Here is a 22,834-nt window from a genome sequence, read left to right on the forward strand (position 1 = left end):
GAATAAACCCACAGTAAAGCCCAAGCTCTTTGTTAAAAAGAGCAGGGCAGAATTCCAGAGGAGAGGCCAAAGCACAGGACTGCTGGAATGGAAGCTCTGCATGCTCAGGCCACTTCTTCCAGGATCAATTATAATTTAAAGAGCTTTTCCCCAAATTTTGGCAGAGTCACTTTGCTGGAAGCCCCCAAGAGCAGAATATTTTAACCCATTCCTTCCTGGGAATGAGAAGTTCCAGGATGAGCTGCCATGCAGTAACAGGATTTCCAAGAGAGGGGTATTGGGCTGGATGATGGGGAACTAAACTTGGTGATTTGTTTATAGCTTGGTGGAGTGAAACCTGGAAGACACAGAAACTCTGGAGCCTTATGCACTGCTCAGCCCCAGGAAGATGCCTTTAAAAGCTCAGAGTCCCAAAGATCCACTACCCCAAATAAACAAGAGGAGTAAATGGAGAGGGAGGGACAGAGCATGGCTGAAAAATTAACTGAAAAATTAACAGGACTTGGGTCATTCTGAACTGATGGTCAGGTTTAATTCTAGCTCTCACTGGGCATGGCAGGCTGTTCAGATTTTATGTCACACTTTCTTTAGGTGTCAGATGACAACAAGAAACTCTCAGATAAGGACATCTCAAAGATTTTATGCTCCGCTATTGATATTTTTGACTGTTCCATGCAGAGTGCTGTAAAGACATGGAGATTTATTGGCATTGGAAGGTGCTTTAACAAGGGCCAGGCTGTGTAAAGAAGACACCAATGAGCTGTGTGTCCATCCCTTGTCCCCCAGGTGCCTGGCAGAGCTGCGGGAAGGAGAGCTGACCCTGTACAGCCTGGGGCACAGGAGCCCTGCAGCCACCATTGCCCTGGCAGCCGGGAGCCTGGGGCTCAGCAGGGACAGCGCCTGCAGCTCCTTCTCCCTGCACACCAGGGAGCAGCACTACCTGTGAGTACAGCTGATAACCTGGTGAAGCACAGCTGGGGCTGCATTTCTCTCCACTGAGAAAAGCAAGGCACAGCTTCCCAAGCATGTTTGATGGGGATCGCAACGAGGAACCTCAGAGAGAGAAAAAAACAATTTTTATTTCATTTGCTGCGCCTGTGTTTGTGCCAAAGTAGAAGGCAAGGTGGAGATTGTTCACCCAGAGTGATGGGGTTTGATTTCTTTGAGCAATCTCTGCCAGCTGTGTCCCATGGGTCAGGAGACTGTCACAAGATCTGGCTGGGTTGAGTGCTTGTGCAGATTCAGTTTAGATGTAGTGTAATATATTGTAATATAATATAGAATAAAATAGTATAATTCTTATCTCATATTTGGTAATACATATATAATATAATATAATATAATATAATATAATATAATATAATATAATATAATATAATATAATACTGGTTATATATTGCTGCTGCTGTGTTTGTGCCAAAGTAGACTGCAATGTGGAGATTTTTTCCCCCTAAGTGATGGGGTTTTCTTTCTTTGAGCAATCTCTGCCAGCTGTGTCCTGTTGGTCAGGAGACAGTCACGAGACCTGGTTGGGTGCTTGTGCAGATTCAGTTTAGATGTAGTGTAATATAAATATAGAATAATAGTATAATATAGTATACGTGTTATATATATACATAGATATACACACACATATATATACACACACACACACACATATATATATATATACACACTATAAAATAATAGTATAATATAGTATAATAAAGTCAATAATTAGTTTTCTGATATCCATGGAGTCCTCCTCATCATTTCTCCCTGCCATGGGGGTAGCCTTGGCAATCCTACACAGAGATGCTGCACACAAGCTCAGGCAGCAGAGGATGGCCCGGAGTAAAAGAGCAGCCCTGGAGAATGAGGCCACCAGAATCCCCCGGGTCACCCTGTGCCGGGCAGGGCGCTGCTCACTCTCGCTGCTGTTTCTGGATGATTTTTTTCCCTTCCAGGCTGCGGGTGCCCCTGAGCGTGCAGAGCAGCAGCCCCGAGGCGGCCGGGCGGCTGCAGCGGGAGTGGCTGGCCCTGCTGGAGCGGCACTGCCGGCCCGGCCGCGCTGCCGCCCTGCCATCCTCTGAGGATCGCAGCTCCCCCGAAGCTGACTATGAGGAATTTGTGCTGCCTCTGCCCGAGCAGAGAGAGGAGAGTGCCCCCTTTGGAGGGGGATCTGCGAGGAGCAGCCTGAGCGAGCCCGCAGAGCCCGCAGAGGGACGGGCGGCCCCAGCAGCAGCTCCGCCACCTGCCCTGGGCAGGGCTCAGGTGCCACCCGCCCCACCTGCCCCGCCACAGCCCTGCAGTGTCCCTGCAGCAGCCAAGAGAACCAAGGCCTTTCACTGGGATCTCGTTCCTCTTGACAAGGTGGGGATGAAACTGAGGGCAGCTGCCGCCCCGGTTTTCTAAGATTTTCTAAGCCTTCTGATGTTGGCATTCTTGCAGCCAACTTCCTCACACACTTTTTGTAAATAACTCATTGTTTTGCATTCCTTTATGGAGAAAGAGAAATTTGTTGGTTTGTCCAGTGTCATTGGAGAGGTGGCACTGTCACCCTCCAATCCACTGTCACTTTTGGAAAACTGTAAATGTTGGAGTCAGAAAATAAACTCCCCTTTTTTCTTCTTCACCCTGAGAGCAGCAGTGTGCGCTTGTGGTCTTTCATGTCCTATAGCGACAGGCAGCTGTTAAAGAGAAAAAACCTAAATATTGTGGGCATGTGACATGGGGAGTTATAGGAATGCAGCTGGGCCACAAAATGACCTGGATGCCCCTCTCTGTGCTTGCATGGAACAAAGGGCCTCTGTTCTCCTGCCTTTCTGTTTACCCTGTGTCCCTCCTGTATTTTTAGATTCAAAAATCTGTCTGGGGATCGTGTGACCCGTGCAAGAGGAAAATAGACGTGTGCAGGCTGTGTGAGCAGTTCCAGATCCAGGACACAGCAGTGCTGCTGGGCAGCGAGCCTCCAGTGAATCAGCACATCCTGCTGGACAGAAAAGTTGCACACAACTTCAGTGAGTGGATCAGCAGGGGCTGTGAGCTCCTCTCTGGGAGCCTGGGCTGAGCCCTGCCTGCATTTGCTGTTTGTGCTTTCTGCCACTCACAGGCAGTGATCCAGGTTGGGTGGAAATCCTCTGTTAATTCAGTGCTTCTCTCTTTGTAAAACAAGGCTCCACTGCTCCCAAGTGCCCTTTGCTGTAGAGATAAACACCCAAGCTGATTTTTTCATCCAAACCTGTCTGTGCCACAGAGCTGCGATGCTGCTGTCTTGGGGCAGATGTGTAAAGTCATCCTCAACACCTGTGAAGTCAATTTAAGGCTCTGACTACAAAGGCTTTTCCGATTTAATGGGCTGCAAAGTCCCCCGGAGCAGGCTGGGAGGCAGGACCTGCAGTGCTGAGCTGCTCTGGGGTGAAGGATCCTGTGCAGGGGCCTGGGTTGGGCTCAGGAGCCTTTGGGGCAGCTCCAGGCAGGAATTCTTGGCCTCTCCCAGGCTGAGGGCTCAGCATCCTGTTCCTGAGCACAACCCTTTGCTCTCCTGCTCCAGGTGGGATTCCACCCAAAGCCTGGCCTGGAACAGCCTTTCAGAGCTAATGAAGCAGCTCAACACCCAGGCCTGCTCTTCCTAACAAAATATTGTAAAGCTCTCTCATCCCCTTGATGAGAAGTGGTAGATGTTAAAGGAGCAGCAGTAATTGTTCTTCAAAGAGCACTCTGATTTCTGCTACAAAGATGCCTCTCCAAAAAATTTCTATAACCTAGAGATGCTTTAAGATGGTTACATGTGTAAAGAATTTGGGGCAGTCAATTCTGAAGTTTTAATGATTTCATCTTGGTGAATATGAATAAGAAAAAATGTATTTTGGAGAGCGTGTAAAGTTTTAATTGGGACATGTAAATGAAGATAACTCGGAATTATTGCATCCCTTGACTAACAATTTGAAGGGTTAAAAGGAAGAGTGATGGCAAAGTGCTGTTGCAGATAAAAGAATCTTGTAATAGCATTTTATCTACTAAATTATTGCAGTTTCTTTGAGGAAATGTCTTTCTTTTGCTTTGCAAATAGCACAATTCCTCCTTTTGATCCTGTTCCTCTCACAGCGTTTTTCACAGAGATGTTCTACATCCCTTTCTTAATCTTATCCTCATCAGTGAGAGTTTTGGCATATCCTTATTATAATGGACAGTACTCAGATCAAAAGTTAATTTGATCCTGAGAATTCTGATTAATCTTCCTGCAAGTGCTACAAACCACAGTCCTTGAATTAATGAATAAAAAGATGAAGCTCCAAAATGCCAGTAGGTTCAAAATTCTGGAGATTTTGAGTGGAACACCAGAGGAAAATGAGAGTTCTGAGAGATCTCCACACTAAATTCAAGGCCAGTGTAGGAGAAAATATAAATTAAAATTAAGTTCTCTAATGGATTATTGTTGAAAAAAAAGAAATTCCTGCCACACAGGCAGCAGGTATCAGTAAGAGACAAGAAAATCATCCTCAGATTTGTTTTTCCTTGACGACTGCTTTGTAAATTTAAAGAAAATATGAAGAATGAGATTTTGCCTTATGATAGCAGCTGCTTAATATTTTATATTCTGGTTGTTTGGGGTTTTTTCCCTTTCTTTTTTAATTCTGCTAAGTATAGGTAAGATACTTCAGTGATTTCCCTTCCCTTGAGCACTTCCTTCCAAGTAACCCCGGAATCCTTTTTCTCCAGACATTTTTCTTAAAAGTTTCCGTGTAAAACCAAGTGAGCTGAAGGACAAACTCTTCATCATCCACGAGGAGAGTGGGGGGCTCACAGATGAGCAGATCACAGCACTGAGAAGGTAATTTTGGGGGGAATTGTTTGGGTTTGGGACCTTGTGGAGAAGGCAGAATCTTCTGCAAATGATGTGAAGTTTGGAAAGTTGGTTGGGAGAGGGGGAAGGCAGAAAAGAGTTAAAGGAGATTTGTGGGGTGATGGGATATTGGGAATATTTGTGTCTGAGTGGCAGGGATTTGGGGTTTGGAGCACAGTGGAGATTTCTGGAGCTGGACAGATTTCAGTGTGAGCAAACTATTGGTGTGTGAAATTCACAGGAATTTCTCTTTTTGGGTAGTTTGAGATGTAGAAAGAAAGGAAAGAAGTGGGATCTGTTCCATCCCAGTCCCCATGTGATACCTGGGCCATTTTAATAAACATTTTTACATGCAGAAGCTTGGTGTGAAACTGATTCTTGTTTCAAAATGAGACAAAGAGTGTTTGCTCAAGAAAACTGGGAAGAAGAGGACACTGACAGAGAAAGTGAGGAAGTAAATAATTGATGTTTCTGCTTCTTGTGGAATCAGTTTAATTTTGGCCTCAAAATCCTGATCTGAGGCAGTAATTTAGAAGTCTGCAGAATCCTATCTGTGCTTGGGAAGTGATGTGAAGGACATGAGACATGGAATTAATGTCATTCTGTGTGATGCTTTTTGAGCTGTGAAGGGACATGGGTGGGACACTGGCTGTTTAAATGGAGTTTGAATTTTGGAAGGCATTTCCTTGCTGTCCCACAGCTCTCCCAGTCAAATCCACAAATTAGGATCTGGTGGAAGGTGCATTCCCCACTGAGGGGACTGCTGAAAATTGGCCCTAAAGGTTCAACAAAACAGAAATATTTTATTGCAGTGCTGGAACTGGGCAGGAAATAACTGCAGGGAAATGCCTTGGACATTGAGGAGCTCTCCAGAGCCACAGGGGCTGCTCCTGGAATGGCAAAGGGAAAGGAGATTTCTGGAAGGGCAAAGGGAAAGGACATTTCTGGAAGGGCAAAGGGAAAGGAGATTTCTGGAAGGGCAAAGGGAAAAGACATTTCTGGAAGGGAGAAAGGGAAAGGAGATTTCTCCAGCCCCTTTTCCCAGCTGTTCCCACCTCAATTCAAAGGGAAGCACTGAGCCCACTTTGCTGCTCAGGTGTTGGAATCTGAAATGCAGAGAACTCTCAGGATTTGGGGCCTGTGAGCCAAAGCTTAGAATTAAACACAGGATTTATTCTGAGACCTTGGAAAAGGCTCCCAAACTTAAGTGTAAGAAGTGAGAATGTGGATTTATAGTTTAAAGCAGAGACACAAGAAGCTAAGGAAAGTTTAGAGTTTAAGAAATTAAAAAATAAAATAGTTACAAAGGTAAACAAGGAGTTTAGAATGCAGTACTCCAAGTTTGTGTGTTATCACATAATTAGCTAAGAAAGCTTACACTGTAACATAGGTCCATTATACAAAATAAAGATTGAGTTAAAACCATAAATATCCTTGGTAGCAGTATTTTATTAGTCAATAACTCCTTAAAAAGTCTTGTAACTAAGGGTGTTGTGACCTTCTGAGCCATGCCTTAACGATGTGAGCTGAACTAACCCTTCCTACTTGTGCAGAAAATCAGAAAAATAAACAGCATCATCAAAAATCAACTCAAAAGTCTCATCTCAAATTCCTTCCAAAATTCCCCACAAGTGAATTATCACACTCAGGATTCAGTCCAGGATCTCCAGGCTGCTGAAATTGCTGTGGCATCACTGATTTATGGCCTCTGGGCTCTTTGCCATCAGACAATAATAATAATAATGATGGCAATGAAGCTTGAAATATCATATTTTTTTTTCCTTGAAGTCTTTCTCTGATGGCAATAATGCTGAGGGAATATTCCCAGCAGTGGAATGTGTAAGGGATATCGATTGTTGTATTGCTCTGTGCTGTATAATTTCAAGGATTCAAACCACGCTATCTGGCTCAAGGGTTCTGTCCCTGGGATTGTTATTTACTGCCAAAATCGATGAACCCATGTGCAAATCTTGCATTGAAAGGAAACTGAATTTTTTTCCACCCCAAGAGTTTTGAGTGTAAAAGTTGAGATTCATCCCAAAATGAGACCTTGGATTATTCCCAAGGCCCTGGGGAATGGCAGGAGCAGGCAGGAATTCTCCTGGAGCACCACCCCTCCAGGTCCCCCTGGCACCAGGCTCTGTGGTGGGCTGGCACTGCACGAGGAGGGCACTCAGCACTTCTGGAGAGCTCCCACTCAATTCTGGAGTCCCAGGGCAAATTCCAGCTCTGCAACTGTGGCCTCCAGTTCATTGGAACCCATGGGCAGGACAGGAGTCCAAACAGGACAGGACAGGGCTGGAAAGTTCTTCTCAGCGCAAATTGTACCTGTCAGGGGGTCTGAGCCAGGGCACAGGGTCTAAATCCTACCACTGGAGAGTGAAAAATATTTAAAGATGTCAAAATCCTTTTATTGGAGTGATGCCTTGAGAGGCTGAGCTGGAGCAGAGACTGGACAGAGCTACAGAATAAAGCAGGGATTCATTCCAAGCATCTCCTCCATGGATGCACCTTGGGCAGCACCAGAGCCCAGCCAGGCCTGCACCCAAGATGAACCAAAATGGCCCCAAAATGCACGGCCGGGCACGGGGTCTCTCCCTGAGATCAGTTCTGCTCCATTTGCACCTTGCAGTTCATTGTCCCATTCCAGCTTTAGCCCCTGCAGTCCCATCCTTGTTTTTCTCTCTCCAGCCCACGGGGTTTGTGCTCTTGGGCTGAGATTTGGGTCATTTGTCCTTGGTCCCCAGCTGGAGCAGGAATTGTTTTGTCTCCCTGCTCTGTGCACAGAGCTCAGCATCCCCTGATCTGAACCCAGACCCACACACTAAAGCAGCACAGAACCTGAAAATAGAAAAGTCAAACCTGAGGCATCAGGAGAGGGAAAAATACTTAAAGTTGTCAAAATCCTACTGCTGGAGAGTGAAAAATACTTAAAATCAAAGCCAAAATTCCATTTTCAAGGCAGAGTGTCCTGTTCATGCATCCAGTATAAGTGGTGGGATATCTTTGGCAACTTCACGAATGAATTTGATACAGAAACCTCTCCATCTCTGGATGATTCTTTATCCTCAGGTCTTACCAGCAAAGCACTCCATGTCTCTCTAAACTTAATTTTTTTTCCCCAAAGAAATGGGAATATTTTTCATTGTGCAAATTCCATTAGAGCTGCATTCATGTACAAAGATATTTATGGAATGCATTCACGTGGTTTTGTGCCTCCTTTCTCATGGCTCCCTTTGTTTAATGCTTTAAGCTTTAAACCTTCCAGATAATCTGTTATTTCCATTTTCTATGCATAATGCAGCTAAAGAATTTTATGGGGTATCAGACTTCTGATTAAATGAAGATGTTTGCTGTCACCTTTTAAAATACGTTCTATGAATTTGCTTAAAAGCTCAAACTATTTTTAATGATGAGTAAACACCCTTTCATTTGCCAACAGCTAACTAATTTTTAAATGAAAATTCATTTTTTTTCCTTGATGGTAAAGTGGGCTGAAAGGTTTACATTTTCATCTGCTACAAACTAGAGCTCATTCAAACCCCAGCAATTTTACAATTGAAATGTCATATCAATTATTGACAACAGTAAAATAAATCTTGGTGTTTGTCCTGTGCTTAAGGTGCTAAAATATTTGCTTTTTTCCATCTTTGAGTAAATTCCCTGACTTTTACTGGAAATGTATAGCTCTACCCATGAATGTTTAATCACTCCTGCAGCAAATTTAGAAGTTTGTTTTAAGAGAAAGAGAAGAGAGGAGACCTGAATACTTATTTCAGCTTCTTTGCACTGCTCACATGTGAGCTGCGACATGGGTTTGGTTTTTCTGAACAAATGCTGTGAATTCCCCCAGTGGTGGCTCAGACAGGCAGGCAGAGCTCCAAAGGAAGGCAGCTGTGCTGCTGTGTTTGTTTTTCCAAGCTGAGGCATATCTGAAAACATCAATATTCTCAAAATCTGTGGCCCTGGAGGATATTCTGTGACCTTGTGAGGAGGAAGCTGTGGGTCTGTGGTTTGTGCTGTCACTGCTTCAGCAAGTAAAAAACCCTGTAAAAATCAAGGTAAAGAAGAGAAACCCCCCAGGCTGGGATTGTTGGGGTGGCTGTGCAGGGCCAGGAGGGACAGGGTGATCCTTGTGGGTCCCTTCCAGCCCAGAATATTCTGTGATAACAGAGATGATCCTTGTGGGTCCTTCTAGCCCAGGATATTCAGTGATAACAGAGATGATCCTTGTGGGTACCTTTCAGCCCAGAATATTCTGTGATTTTGAGATATTCTGTGATTATGAATTAACAGAGATGATCCTTGTGGGTACCTTTCAGCCCAGAATATTCTGTGATTCTGACATAACAGAGATAAGAAAGGATCCAACCTCTTTGGAAATCAGGGCCTGAACTCCTGTGTCTCGTGGTTTCACCTTTTCTAAACTATTCTGTCATTCTAAATTCTCTGAATATCTGCAGGTGGACATTCTGGCTGTTTTCAAGCCTTATCTGCATGGAATCATTTCCAGATATCCAGAGGTGTCTGCAGATCACTTCTGCTTCCCATCTCCCAGGTGGTTCCAATGCCTCCAAAGGATAAGCAGTAAATATGAGCACATAAACCACACAAAATGCAGGAAATTCCAGGGCAACGAATGGCAGAATTATTTTATCAGAATACAGAATGAAGAGGACCCCTAATTTTAATTTTCTCTCTACAGATATTTGCCCACAGCCAAAGATGCAGAAAGGTACCTGTCCTTCAAGGGGCCTTGCTCAGAGCTGCACGTGGTTGACCAGTTCATGTTAGAGGTGAGGAGCTGCAATATTAAAAGACACCACATCCTATTTTTAGGACACTCTCCAAGCTAAAACCACGGCAAGAAGCTGTTGTTTAGAACTTAAATTTACAATCTCACCCAGAATCAGTATAAAAGGATTATTCTGCTGAAGACTTGGGACAGGTAGATAACAAAAAGAGAACTATGGATCCCTTTGTGTCTCCAAGTCTCCTCTTCCTACAGAGTATTTATCCTGGCCTAGATCTAGATTCCCAAAATCTAGAAGCCATAATCTATAAAATTATAGGTATTTAACCATTTTTGATCACAAGGATTGCAATTGATTTTAATCATGTCTGCCCAGGAGCATACAGTGAATTTGCAGGTTTGTGCCAGAGTGTATCCACAGGATCAAGGCCCAGAATAAAATTAATAAATGAGCACAGAAATCAGGCAAACAATGGCACAGCTGAATTGCTCAGTAAATAATGAGAGGAATTTGCATGTTTTGGCATGAATGTGAGTTTTTATTCTGGTTCTGCTCCATTCTGTGCAGATGTGTAAAATCCCCCAGCTGGGCCAGAGGCTGGATCTGCTGCTCAGCGTCCGTGAGCTCCCCGAGAGCATCAGAGACCTGGAGCCTGTGAGTACAGGAGCCCTCCGGGAGTGTTTGGGATCCTGGCAGCTTAAAAAGAGAGGCCCAAATCGCCTCAGTGCACATTTCAAGGCTCTGTAGTTTGGGAGGATTATTTTTGGGTTTTTCCCCCACTTGTGTGTTTGATATTGTCCTATTCCACCAAGGTTCAGGATAATGGGTGTGGCAGTGGAATAGACTTCCACAAAGAGAGAGAAAAGAACAGGGAAAAATCCTCAACATTTTATTTGGAGTTATTAAACTTTCCTCCTTCTCTGGATAAGCCAGAAGTGAATTTCACCATTAAAATTCAATTCCCTTCATGGGGAGGCTCTGGCCCCACGAGCTGAAAGAACCAGTCTAAGGCAAGGAGGAAGTTCATTTGACAAATCTCCACGAGATTTATTATTTCCTGAAGACTGGAGGAGCTGTTCCCCCTAAGGATCACAGCTCTGGACTGGAATTTTTGGGAGCCAGAGCTCAAGTCCCTCTGTGCCTTTTCCCAGGATGACCCAGGGGTGGGGGGATGCAAACAAACAAGTGCCAGTCTCATGATTGGATCCTGCTGCTCCAAACCCTGCCTTACCTGCCAGGTTTTGTCCATGCTTTGATTCACAGCAAGCATTTCCACACCACCAAAATGTTTCAGAGGTTTTTGCCCTTGTTCTGCACGGGAATGAAAACAAAATGTGGAAGTTCTGTGAGACCAAGTGGTTTTATCCTTTGTGGGGCTGTGATTAAAGGCACAGTAACAGTGAGGGGAGCTCAGGAGAGGAGCAGATGGAAAGCACAGGGGAGGTGCAGACATTCCTGACCCTGCCTGCTGCAGCTGCACCTTTGCTGTCCTCCACTGAAGCCCAATATTGAATATTTGGAAGTTATTCCACGCACTGCTTGCTTTGATGGATATTTAATGCTCACTGAAGAGCTAATTAGTGACTAAGTGTGTTCTTATTCTTGCTAGCACGTATTTTTAAATCACAGAATATACACCTGAAATCCTAAGGGACAATGTGAATTTTGGCTTTCAGCACCCTCTGGCCCTGAGCTGGGCTATAAATGCTTTAACAACAGCTTTCAGTGCACCCAAATGCTTCATCTCTCCCTCTTTTTAAATTTCTGTATTGGTGGCTGATGAAAAGAGGTGTGGTGCTAAAAACAAACAGATTTTTTAACTCAAACCAAAATTCCCTTCTGTGCTCAAATCCCTAGAAGGGAGGTGGCTTTTCCTTGGGAAAACTGAATTATACTGAGTTTGAGTACAGGAAATTATTATTCTTCCTTGTGGGGAAACTGTGCTAAGAATTCTGATAAGAGCATTGAGCTGGTGCAAATGGAAAGGAGGGAGTGAAGGATGGAGCTCCAGACTCTGCTTCCCCTGACCCCTGAAATTTGGGCAAAACCCTTTTTGTGCACAGGAGGCTGCAGTAGTTCTGGCAGGGCTGGTTTGGCAGCCAGAAAGGATGTGAGTCCTTTTGGGGTGGCTGTGCCAGCACAGCTTTGTCCTGGGGAGTTTGGCCCTGCTGAAAGTCCCTGGGGGATTGGCACAGGGAGGGTGGCACAGGGAGGCGCAGACCCCACAGGTTTATCCCCATTTTCAGCCTGTCTGAGCCAGCTCTGTGTGTTCCAGCTGATCACCCAGAACATCCAAGCAAGCAAGCAGCTGCAGTCCAGCCCAAAGTTTGTGGCTGTCCTGGAGTACATTTTAGCCATGGGGAACCACCTGAATGAAAAAGCTGGGAAAGAGGTGGCCAAGGGATTCCGACTGTCCTCTCTGGCCAAGGTGAGTAAACATCTCCTTGTAATTAAAGCCATCCTGTCCTAAGGTTTGTTAGCATTAATATGCTAATATTTGTTAGCATATTAATGCTATAAAATAATAAATGTAATTATTTTCAGTGTGGAGAGAGGCAATAATTCCTAAGGAGGAGCTCACATTTTATCACCTGGCTTTGGTTACAAACTGCTGCTAAAATCACCCTGTTCTAAGGTTTGCTAGCATGAATATGCTAACAAATACTAGCATATTAATGCTATAAAATAATAAATATAATTATTTTCAGTGTCGAGAGAGGCAATAATTCCTAATGAGGAGCTCACATTTTACCACCTGCCCTTGGTTCCAAGCTGCTGCTGAACCCTGAATTCTCTCGTGCCTGTGATCACAAGCTGTGTCCCACTGCAGGCAGCAGCTCTGCCTTTGTGCTGCTGAATACACTGTGCCTCTAATGAGGCAGAGCATCAAAATGCTGCCTGCCCTGATATTAAAATCCCTTGGCATGAGGAATTGTGTGTGACCGTGTTCACAGGGGTCCCAGGATGAGGGAAGAGACGAGGATTTGACTCCATGTTTCAGAAGGCTGATTTATTATTTTATGATATATATTATATTAAAACTATACTAAAAGAACAGAAGAAAGGATTTCATCAGAAGGCTGGCTAAGAATAGAAAAAGAAAGAATGATAACAAAGGCTTGTGTCTGGGACAGAGTCCGAGCCAGCTGGACTGTGATTGGCCATTAATTAGAAACAACCACATGAGGCCAATCCCAGATGCACCTGTTGCATTCCACAGCAGCAGATAACCATTGGTTACATTTTGTTCCTGAGGCCTCTCAGCTTCTCAGGAGGAAAAATCCTAAGGAAAGGATTTTCCATAAAAGATGTCTGTGACAACTGTGTGAGCTGCAGGCCCTGGTTAGACACCAGGTATGAGCCAGGAGAGTGTGTGTGAAACAGCAACATGAAGAGGATTTAATTCATTGTTCAGGTTTAATTCATTGTTTCCTATTCTTGCCAAGTGTACCTGGGATCTACCAGCATCTCTGCTGTTCCCTTTCCATGTTTTATTTCTCTTTTGAGGGCTGGTGGCTCAGGCTGTGCTGTTGCTGTGCTCTGTTGCAGCTCTCCCTGCTGAGGGGCAGGGACAGGACCTTCACCCTGCTGCACGCCCTGGTGGAACAGATCCTCTCCCACCAGCCCGAGCTGGCCACCTTCCCCCAGGAGCTGACAGAGTTTGAAGCTGTTCCTGATGGTGAGAGGAGAGGAGGGGGGAAAATAATCAACAAATAAAAAATGAAGTTCTTCAGCTTCTGTGCTTCTCACTGTATAAATGATATTATCATTATAAATGGCATTATCATGTTTTTCCCCCCTCTCTCTTCCTTTCCAGCATCCATGAAGGGCCTCAGTGCTGAAGTTGATGGTATGTAAATGGGGTTTCTACATTCAGAGGCAGATTTTCATGCGCTGTGCAGTCATTTGGAACAGGTTTTCACTGCACCTCTGTAGTTTGTAAAGGGAGTTAAAGGTTCAAAACATTGAGGTGAAAGTGTTGCCATGGAGATGCTTAACCTGCCATATTACTGTGAGGAATTAAAAAAAGAAAAGAAATATTGAAGTGTGTCCAGGTGGTTTAGAAATGTAAAAAAAATGTACTGGCCACGGTAAATGGAGTTTATCATAAAATACAAAAGTTCAGTGGTACAAGTGCTCCATCACAGGGATGGCTGGGAGAGTCCCTGGGAGATGGGAGTGGGAATGCAGCAGGAGAAACTTCCTGGAGTTCAAGAACTTTCTGGAAACAAACTGGATTCCTTCTCTGAAAAGCACTCCAGCACTAGTGAAGTCAGCAGGAGGGGCAGAACAAGGTTGCTCAAATGGAAGATGGATTTTGTGGGATGGATCTTGTAAAATGGATTTTGTGGGATGGATTTTGTGAGGTGGATTTTGTAGGATGGATTTTGTGGGATGGATTTTGTGAGGTGGGTTTTGTGAGGTGGATTTTGTGAGGTGGATTTTGTGGGATGGATTTTGTGAGATGGATTATGTAGGATGGAATTTTGTGGGATGGAATTTTGTGGGATGGATTTTGGGAGATGGATTTTGTGGGATGGATTTTGTGGGGTGGATTTTTGTGGGATGGATTTTGTGAGATGGATTTTGTGGGATAGAATTTTGTGAGGTGGATTTTGTGGGATGGATTTTGTGGGGTGGATTTTGTGAGATGGATTTTGTTGGATGGAATTTTTGAGGTGGATTTTGTAGGACGGATTTTGTGAGGTGGATTTTGTGGGATGGATTTTGTGAGATGGATTATGTAGGATGGATTTTGTGGGATGGAATTTTGTGGGATGGATTTTGGGAGATGGATTTTGTGGGATGGATTTTGTGGGGTGGATTTTGTAGGATGGCTTTTGTGAGATGGATTTTGTGGGGTGGATTTTGTGGGATGGATTTTGTGAGGTGGATTTTGTGAGATGGATTTCCATCTCCCCATGGAACAGTCCCATGAGCTGTGAGCTCGGTGGGTTTTACACTGAACCCTTTGAGAGCTGATAGCAGAGTGTGGATTTCAGTGGGTGGAAATGGTGTTCATTACATTGAAATCTATCAAAATCTGTGTTTTGAAGGTGTGACGTGGCTGTTGGCCATAACTGCAGACCAATATGGCCAATTTCAGCCTTTGGTAACAGATCTGAACCATGCTTGCTCTCACCTTTGGTTTGGCCAACCTTGAGCCCCTTCTGGGCCCTGGCTCAGCTCTGGGAGCAGCTCAGGGTTCCTGCAGTGTGTTTTATCCTGCTCCAAGCATTCCAATCCACCTTCCAATCCAGGATGTTTTCTCCATGGCTGATCCCAGTGCTCATGGCTGGGATTCATGGCTGCTGCATTACCACACTCTCCACCTCTTCCTCATCCTGCATTTGCAGGGGTGTGATCACATTTTCCCCTGGAAAATGCCTCTTTCAGGAGCTCTACCTCCCACCAGGAACTTAATCCTCCTAGATAAATGTGTTGTAGACCCACAGTCTCTTTTATTTTCCTAAATTAGACAATTGCAGCCTTTTGGACACCTCCTCATGCTGGTGGAATTCCTCATTTTCTGTTCTTTTTGTTAGTTTTAAAAAAAGAACTGGAGAACCTTATCCAGTGCAGGAGGCTCCTCAAACCCAAAGCAAGCAAGGCAACAACCCAGGAGTCCCAGTTCTGCAAGGAACTGAAGGTAAAACCACCACAACCTCCTTGTGGGCTGGAGTAAGGGAGGAGTAACCTGGGAGTCAGTGCAGACACCTGGGAATGAGGAGAATTTGAGGCAAAGTGGCTTTGTATTCCCTTCTGAGGGTGTCTCAGGCTGTGATCTGCAGTGTGGGAAGGGTTTTTGGGGCTTCTGCACCTCCTGTTTTCCCTTCCCAGGCACTCTGGGAAGTTTAACCCAATACTTTATCATAATTTTAAATGTTTTTCAGAATTAAAAAAAAAAAAATCTAAAATGTGAATGCTACAAACAAGGGAAAATGAAGAACTTTTATTTCCAGGCTTGTTTCTAAAGCCCTCCTTCTGCCCCTTAAGCACCTGGAAATGGCACTGTTTGCTGCACAGGCAAAAAAGCCAAATATTCTGGAAATCAGGACCTTGTGATGCCTCTCTGGCTCTGCCACTTTAAATGGATTTAGGTTTTGTCATTTTATAATACACTTAAAATTCTCTAATGTTAATGTTTCTTTTTTTTTTTTTGTCTTTGATGTCTTAAATCTTGCAAGGGAATGTGTGTGCTTCTCTTTTGTGAAATGTGAAATTTTTATGACATGAAAATTTCGCCCTGAATGATTTTGTTTTCACTGCTGTTTAATTCCTGCTTTAATCCTATGCTCCTACAGCAAATTAAGAAGTTTTATTTTATTACAGGATTTAATTCAGAAATATGAAGGAGATCTCTCCCAGCTGTCAAAAAGATGTGAGGAAATGAAGAAGCTTTATAGCAACGTACTGGTACATATCATATTGAAATGCAATGAAAATAAAGCTACATTTCTTTTTTAAAAAGGAAGGAAGGAGGGGAAAGGAGTGCAAGAAATTCCCACTTGCCTTATATTCACACTGGCTGTAGGAAAAGAAAGAAAATCCCATATTTAACAGTGGTCAGAGATCTTAAGGAAAGGGACAGAAATGCAGTGATAACTTCTGGAACTGGAACAACATCCTGGTCCTGGAATTGAGATATTTTGGTACACATTAATGAATAGATTAATCTATTCATTATTAATAGATTCATCTATTCAGAGCCAGAAAACTTCAGGATTTGCTGAATTTTCTCCTCTTCAGCTGGAGATTTGTGATACAGCCAGAGAGATTAACCCAGGTTACTGAGGTAATTCAGTGACAGCTCCTTAGATCACTTTTATTTGGGATATTTTGGGTCTCAGTTCCTTGGAGATTTCAGACAGCTCAAAATTTGCTTCCTCCTCCTCTTCCCCGTCTTCTTTTACCTCTTATTCCTCTTTATATATCTTTTATAGATCTCATTCCTCTTCTTTATATCAATATGAACAATAATGGAGGTTTTTCACTTTCCTCTGCCCTTTAAGCTTTGCTAAGCTCCTGGCTTGGGTCACTCAGCAGTTCCTTTATAAATAAATTCCTTTATTTCCATTGCAGGTGAGGTTTGGGGAGCCTGCAGACCTGGACTCCCAGGAGCTCTTTGGGTGGATCTCTTCCTTCATCTGTGAGTTCAGGAAGGCCTGTGCTGAGGTCACACCATGAGGACACACACATTTCATGGCTGGGGGAGGGAAGGAGGAGCCCAGGAAACAATTTTTTCATTGTTTTTTTCTTTACTGGTAAGCAGCACCTTGCCAAGCTCACCTGTGCAGCAGAACACCTCGATTCTGAGAGACATTTCAGTTTCAAATGTGGAATTTTATGTGGTATTTAACCTGTAATATCCCAGATCACTGATGAGCCTCTCAATTTTGTGCTTTTGTACCTTGAGATTCCCATATATTGAAAAAAAAACACTTTTGACCTTTTATAATTTCTCTTTTCAGTCATTTCCTTTGAATACTCCGACTTCTGCCCCAGTTTTAATTATTATTTTCATTATTCTGTATGGTGACCTAATTTCTAAAGAATACTTCACACATTTTATAATGAAATGGGGAGCTGTTACCCACAGAGGAGAATATTTAAACAAAGTCTTGTTTATTTTGCTATTAAAACATTGCAAACTTGCTATGTAATGAAGAAAGTGTCTGGCTGAGTGTTTTATTTTGCCTTGTCCCCACTAAGCAGGACAATAAAATAGCACTTTTTATGGCAAATGTCATGTATTTGCCCCAAATACTACAGAAATTAATCAATATATAAGATTTGCATTGCAGGAAGAGAAGAATGTCAGAGCAACAAAATAAAAAATTGTCATGAAGCATCTAAGGAATGGATATGGGAGGGAATTATCCATGGTTTTCAAAAGAGGAAATGTTTCCTGTTGTGTTTGTTGGCTTTTGCACGTTTTTAATTAGAATAATTACCTGGAGCTCAATGAGTGGGAGGAGAAGGAGGCCTAGAGATGCCTAAAATGACAAAATTGTGTGTTTAACATTAAAAGCAGAAAACAGTTGTAAAAGGGCATTGATAAAATCTGGCATTTCCCCTCCCAGGTTTGCAAGCAGCGTGGGCTGAGAGAAAAGTGAAAATGGTTTATTTTAGGAGAGTTGTATGATTTATTTTGGGTCTTTCTGCCCAGTGTTGGGGCTCTGATGGGAATGCTGAACACTGCCCCTGCCCTGAGCACTGAGAGGAGCTGGGGCTGAACCCCTCAAAGGGTCAGGTGCCCTCAGAACCCCAGAATCAGAGACCCCTCTGAGCTGGGATTGAGCCCTTCTGAGCTGGGATTTAACCCTTCTGAGCTGGGACTGAACCCCTCTCTGAGCTGGGATTTAACCCTTTTCTGAGCTGGGATTGAACCCTTCTGAGCTGGGACTGAACCCCTCTCTGAGCTGGGATTTAACCCTTCTGAGCTGGGATTGAGCCCTCTCTGAGCTGGGATTTAACCCCTCTCTGAGCTGGGATTGAGCCCTTCTGAGCTGGGATTTAACCCTTCTGAGCTGGGACTGAACCCCTCTCTGAGCTGGGATTTAACCCTTCTGAGCTGGAATTTAACCCTTCTGAGCTGGGATTTAACCCCTCTCTGAGCTGGAATTGAGCCCTTTTCTGAGCTGGGATTTAACCCTTTTCTGAGCTGGCTCTGAGCTGGGATTTAACCCCTCTCTGAGCTGGAATTGAGCCCCCTCTGAGCTGGGATTTCCCTCTCCTCCACCTCCAGCATCTCCTCTCCAGGTGGGACCCCAGGAGCTCAGGGACAGAGCCTGGCTGCCCCTGCACAGAGAATTTCAGGGTCAGGGACACTTGGGCACTGCTGGAAGGTGGAGATGGAAGATTTTTTTCCTTGAAAAATGTCACATTTGGGCTTCCCAACAGCCCTGTTGGGGCTGTGCCCCCAGTCACCCTCCTCAGAGGCAAAAGGAGTGAAACAGAACCAAAATTAGCACTCCTGAGACTTATTTTACATCAAAATATTTGCAGAAGCAGTTCAGGTGTTTAATTTTACACAAAGCTGGCTGTGTCTGCCTCGGGTCAGCATCACCTGCAGGATCTGCAGCTTCCACCCCTCATTTCTGCCTGGGAGAGGAAAATTCAATTCCATTTTAATGCCTTGCAGCCCTGCCCAGTGCATGTGCTGCTCTGTGAGCACCACTGGCAGATTTTGATGTGTGTGATTACAGCTCCAAAACCTGAATTCCCCTCATTTACATGGGACTCATGTCAGATAATCCTGGATCCCAGTGCCATTTCCATGGCATCAGGATCCCTGCATCCCTGAGCAGCAGTCGTGATGCTCATGATAAATTTCATGGTTTTTCAGCTCCAAATTCCTGCTAAGTCCCTTTTAACTAAAGATTTTTCCTTTTTTTTTAAATTTTTTTTCTCATTACTTTTTTCCCCCAAGTCTTTCTTCTCCATTATTCTATTTAACAGCTTGTTCTTGTTTTATAGCTCAGCTGCCAAGGCCTCTGCCAATTAAAAATATATCCTGCCCAGTGGTTGATATCTGTGCCTTTGTGTGAACATCCTGGAGCATTAATTAAAAAAAAAAAATTAATTAAAATTTTAAAAAAAGTACATTCTTGGCATGAAGTTCTATCCTCTTCAGAGAGCACAAAGCTTTCCTATGGAGTGGGAGCTGATTCCATTTTCCTAAATAAGCTGCTCCTTCAGTGCCTGGGAGCTTGAGACATCCTGATTTATATGTAAAAACTGACTAGACCTTGCTCCCTACCTCATTCTTTAGTTCTTAACTTATTTAGCATGAGGCTGGGGCTTTTCAGCTCTCTTAAATTGTATTATTGTGTTTTGGTGGCATAGGGAATAATGCTTTTTACACCTGAACTTTTATTTGGGGTGATATAGATGAGCTCCAAGTCTCCCTGTGGATAATGATGGCCTTGGATTCCCTCCTCAGCAGGTGATGGTTTTATCCTGCAAAAGTCACAAAAGCTTTGGGTGATGCTTCTCTTTTGGAAAACATTACTTTAGGAGCAATCTGACCTGCCAGAACTGCAGTATTTTTACATCTTTACATGCTTTTTTACATTTTTACATTTTTACATATTTTTTTTTCCCACTGGGCTGATTTTTGGCACATTCTGGAATATGAAATCTTAGCGAAGGTGTTATGAGAAATTCTGGTCACTGAAATTAGTCTCAGTATTTGCCTGTGTGGGGTCAAACCTGCACTGAGTTTCCTCTGCTGGCAGCTCAGCAGTGTCACAGCCGCTGGCTCCAGGAGCAAAAGGAGATTTCTTTCTGTGGTTTCTTTCCTTCAAGTGCACATTTCTGGCAGGGTGGCAGGAGCAGGGAGGATAATTTCTGTCTCTCATGTTAGAATTAATGGCCTTCAGCAGAGCCACAGCTCAGAGCAGCCCCACACCCGGGCCTGGGGCTCCCAGGAGAAATCCCTGACTTTATCCAAGGTCTCAGGGAGCTGGAACCTGCCCCGGGAAATGCTGAAGGAGTGGAGCTGCTTTAGGCACAGCTCACTGAAGGGATCTGAGCTCCCACAGGGGCACCCCTCACCAGGGCTTTTCAGGAATTCACAGCTTTAAATACAAATATCTTCACAGCTTTAAATACAAATATCTTCCCCAGGGGCAGAATTCTCCCAGGCTTTCAAACCAAGAGCAGAGATTATCCAGCGCTAGAGTCAGTGGAAAAAATTTCACTTCCACAAATGGACAATTATATCCCAGGGCAGTGGCTGAACTTTGCTTCCCAGTTTTCCTCTTTTTTTTCTTTCCTCCTTTCCTACTTGAGCTGCAGGCACCAGGCAGAGTGTTCCTGCTAATTTGTAGAAATGAGCAATAAAATTAAAATTGTGGTCACCTGGAAGGTGTTCTGTGCAGAAAAGCTTTGACATCACTTGTGAATGCTGGTTTCTGGTTTCAATTAATGCCTTTCTAATCCAAACCAGTTTTAGGAGGAGGGGAAATGCTGTTAGAGAAAGAGAATAAAAGTGGGGTTTTTGAAGGGGTTTTTGGGTGCTCGCTGTACAACAACCAAAGCTGGAAGAGTTCTCAGAAAATCCTCCTGTGCTCAAGCAGTTGATGGCTCAGAAAAACCACAAAAACCACAACCAAGCTTGAGACTGCTCATCTTAAAGAAGAAAAAGTGGAAAACTCCAAACCCAGGGGCTGCTCTGATGGTGCCTCCAAGAGCCCCTGGGCAGAGCCTGCCCTGCCTCACTCCCAGAATTTGGGGTGAATATTCACAGGTCCAAGGCTCCAGTCAGTCCCTGCATGAATGGGCTGCCAAGATGCTCACCTGGTAAGTTTTCTCCCTACATTCAATGTAAATATGAATTTTTTCACAGTTTAGAATGTACTGAAAGCTGAACCAGCTGTTTCATTCCCAGAGCAGCAAAGAGCAGGAGAGACTTGGAAAGCTCCAGCTAATTCAGGGGTGAACACTTGGTGAAAATAAGGTTTTCTTTAGCACTACCTTGAATCCTTCACCTCCCAGCGTGGTGTGATGTGTCTGAGCAGCACAGAGGGGTTTTGGGAGTGCACAGAAATGATTGCAGGCATTGCTAAATGAGCTTTAAGCCTTCCCACTTGCTGCCTGTTTACCCAGGGATGAATTTTGCCCACTGGGGACATTTTATACAATGGCAGTCAGCAGTAATTAAATGAGAGAAAGCCACAAAGTAGCTAAATATTGCTTTAAGCTCGTTTAACAAATGAGACATTTGAAACAAAAGGTTTCAGATGCAGATTTGAAGTCCCTGGATGCAGTTTAGAAATGCTGCAATGTGTTTAGAAACAGAAATCACTGACACTTTCCATAAGGGTAAATAACTGATGAGCTCTGCTATGGTGATGTCATTTGCTCATAAGCACTGACCTAAAAACCCCAAAGGTTATTGTCCAGAAAGATCAACTACTAATGAGCAGATTCATCCCAAAATTCTTCTTGTAGCTCCTAGAAATTTTCCTGAACAAGCTCTGGAGGACTTGGCTTGAAATGATGCAATTATAAACAGAAATTTGCTCAATTCCAGCCCAGGAACTTTTCTCAGTCAGTAAATATCCCCCAGATAATATCCCAGGTTGCTGTCATCAATGCTCACACTGAATCCTGCCAGGCAGAGCAATCTGATCTCTCCCTCTGCTGTCAGGAATGGAGCTGATCAGGAAAATCAAACCCCATCCAAACCCTTCATTTGATGGAATTACTGAACTTGCCCTGTGGAAGGACGGCCCTGCTGTGGTGCCCCTGCTCTCCAAGCTGCAGGGGATGGAGCCTTCAGCTCAAAATGCACAAAACTTTGTGGTTCAGGTGTGTAAATCCTTTTTCTGAGTTTGTCTCTCCCTTTCTGCAGGCAGGAGAGCTGTGCTGACACCCTCCCCAAAGGCTGGAATTCATGGAAAAACATAACAGAAACACAGTAGTAAACAAGAATTAAATTTTGCTTTATGGCAAGTTTTACCTGCAAACACCTGCTTTAAAAGCAGTTAATGTGTGTACTTGATTTTTTGCCTTAATCCACCTGACCTCAGTTTTTACAGGAGGGTTAAACATGCAAATATTTCCTGGAAATATTTTGAATAAACATAAATACGAGAAATATCAAGCTATTTGTGGATAGTTTAGTGAAGACTGATGATGACATTTGCAAACAATTGACTCCTACCTGGGGCCTCAGGGGGAGCAAGAGGAACTTCCAGGGTCACATTTTGCTCTCACTTTTAAACTGATGTAAACCCAGAGAAACAGAAAAACTGGAATATTCCCAGGCATCCATCAAGGAGTAGCTCCCAGCATCTGCCTGGGAGGATTTCAAAGCCCAGTTTCCACCTGCTGCTGGATTGTGCTCAGCTTTGGTCAGAGGGAAGGGCTGGCTGCTCAAAAATGCTGAATAAAGACCTCAGGTGCCAGAGCTGTCAGCAGATCTGAGCAGTGCTGCCTTTACACATGCAGGCATCCTGCTGACTCATTTTCTTAATCACCTCCAAAATTCACAGACAGCTCGAAAATTCCCTTTCCTGAGGAGGCCATCAGAGCACAGCTTTATCATAGCAGAGTGGCAGGGAAACTAAAGCAGCCCAACAAATGCATGTAGGAAATTGGTTTTTATTGTTTTCTCTGTTCTGCTGCTGCAGAAATTGCAAAACATTCTTGAAGATGGGATGGACTGAAGTGAGGTGCATTAAAATAGGGAAAGTATAAAAAAGTTTACTTAAAAAAACCAAGGAAAATTGGAGTTTAGATTAAA

At 43.9% G+C, this 22,834-nt stretch overlaps 1 protein-coding gene across 1 annotated transcript; it reads left to right on the forward strand.

The window, feature by feature from the left end:
- The first annotated feature begins 246 nt into the window (after positions 1 to 246).
- Positions 247 to 17,239, forward strand: LOC129127824 (uncharacterized). Its single transcript, XM_077187541.1, has 13 exons — positions 247 to 251; positions 787 to 942; positions 1,947 to 2,352; positions 2,837 to 2,999; positions 4,702 to 4,813; positions 9,531 to 9,621; positions 10,147 to 10,233; positions 11,855 to 12,007; positions 13,129 to 13,258; positions 13,397 to 13,429; positions 15,126 to 15,229; positions 15,913 to 15,996; positions 16,663 to 17,239. Exons 1-13 carry the CDS (start codon positions 247 to 249, stop codon positions 16,765 to 16,767), a joined length of 1,629 nt encoding a protein of 542 aa, XP_077043656.1. The 3' UTR covers positions 16,768 to 17,239.
- Positions 17,240 to 22,834: the final 5,595 nt, after the last annotated feature.

The sequence above is a fragment of the Agelaius phoeniceus genome, chromosome 17 (assembly GCF_051311805.1).
Source record: "Agelaius phoeniceus isolate bAgePho1 chromosome 17, bAgePho1.hap1, whole genome shotgun sequence".
Classification (NCBI taxonomy): Eukaryota; Metazoa; Chordata; class Aves; order Passeriformes; family Icteridae; genus Agelaius; species Agelaius phoeniceus.

Excerpts from the sequence above, each read along its gene's own strand:
- LOC129127824 (XM_077187541.1), top strand. Across the intron at positions 9,622-10,146 it reads TTGACCAGTTCATGTTAGAG|ATGTGTAAAATCCCCCAGCT; the intron begins GTGAGGAGCTGC and ends CATTCTGTGCAG. Across the intron at positions 13,430-15,125 it reads CCTCAGTGCTGAAGTTGATG|TTTTAAAAAAAGAACTGGAG; the intron begins GTATGTAAATGG and ends TCTTTTTGTTAG.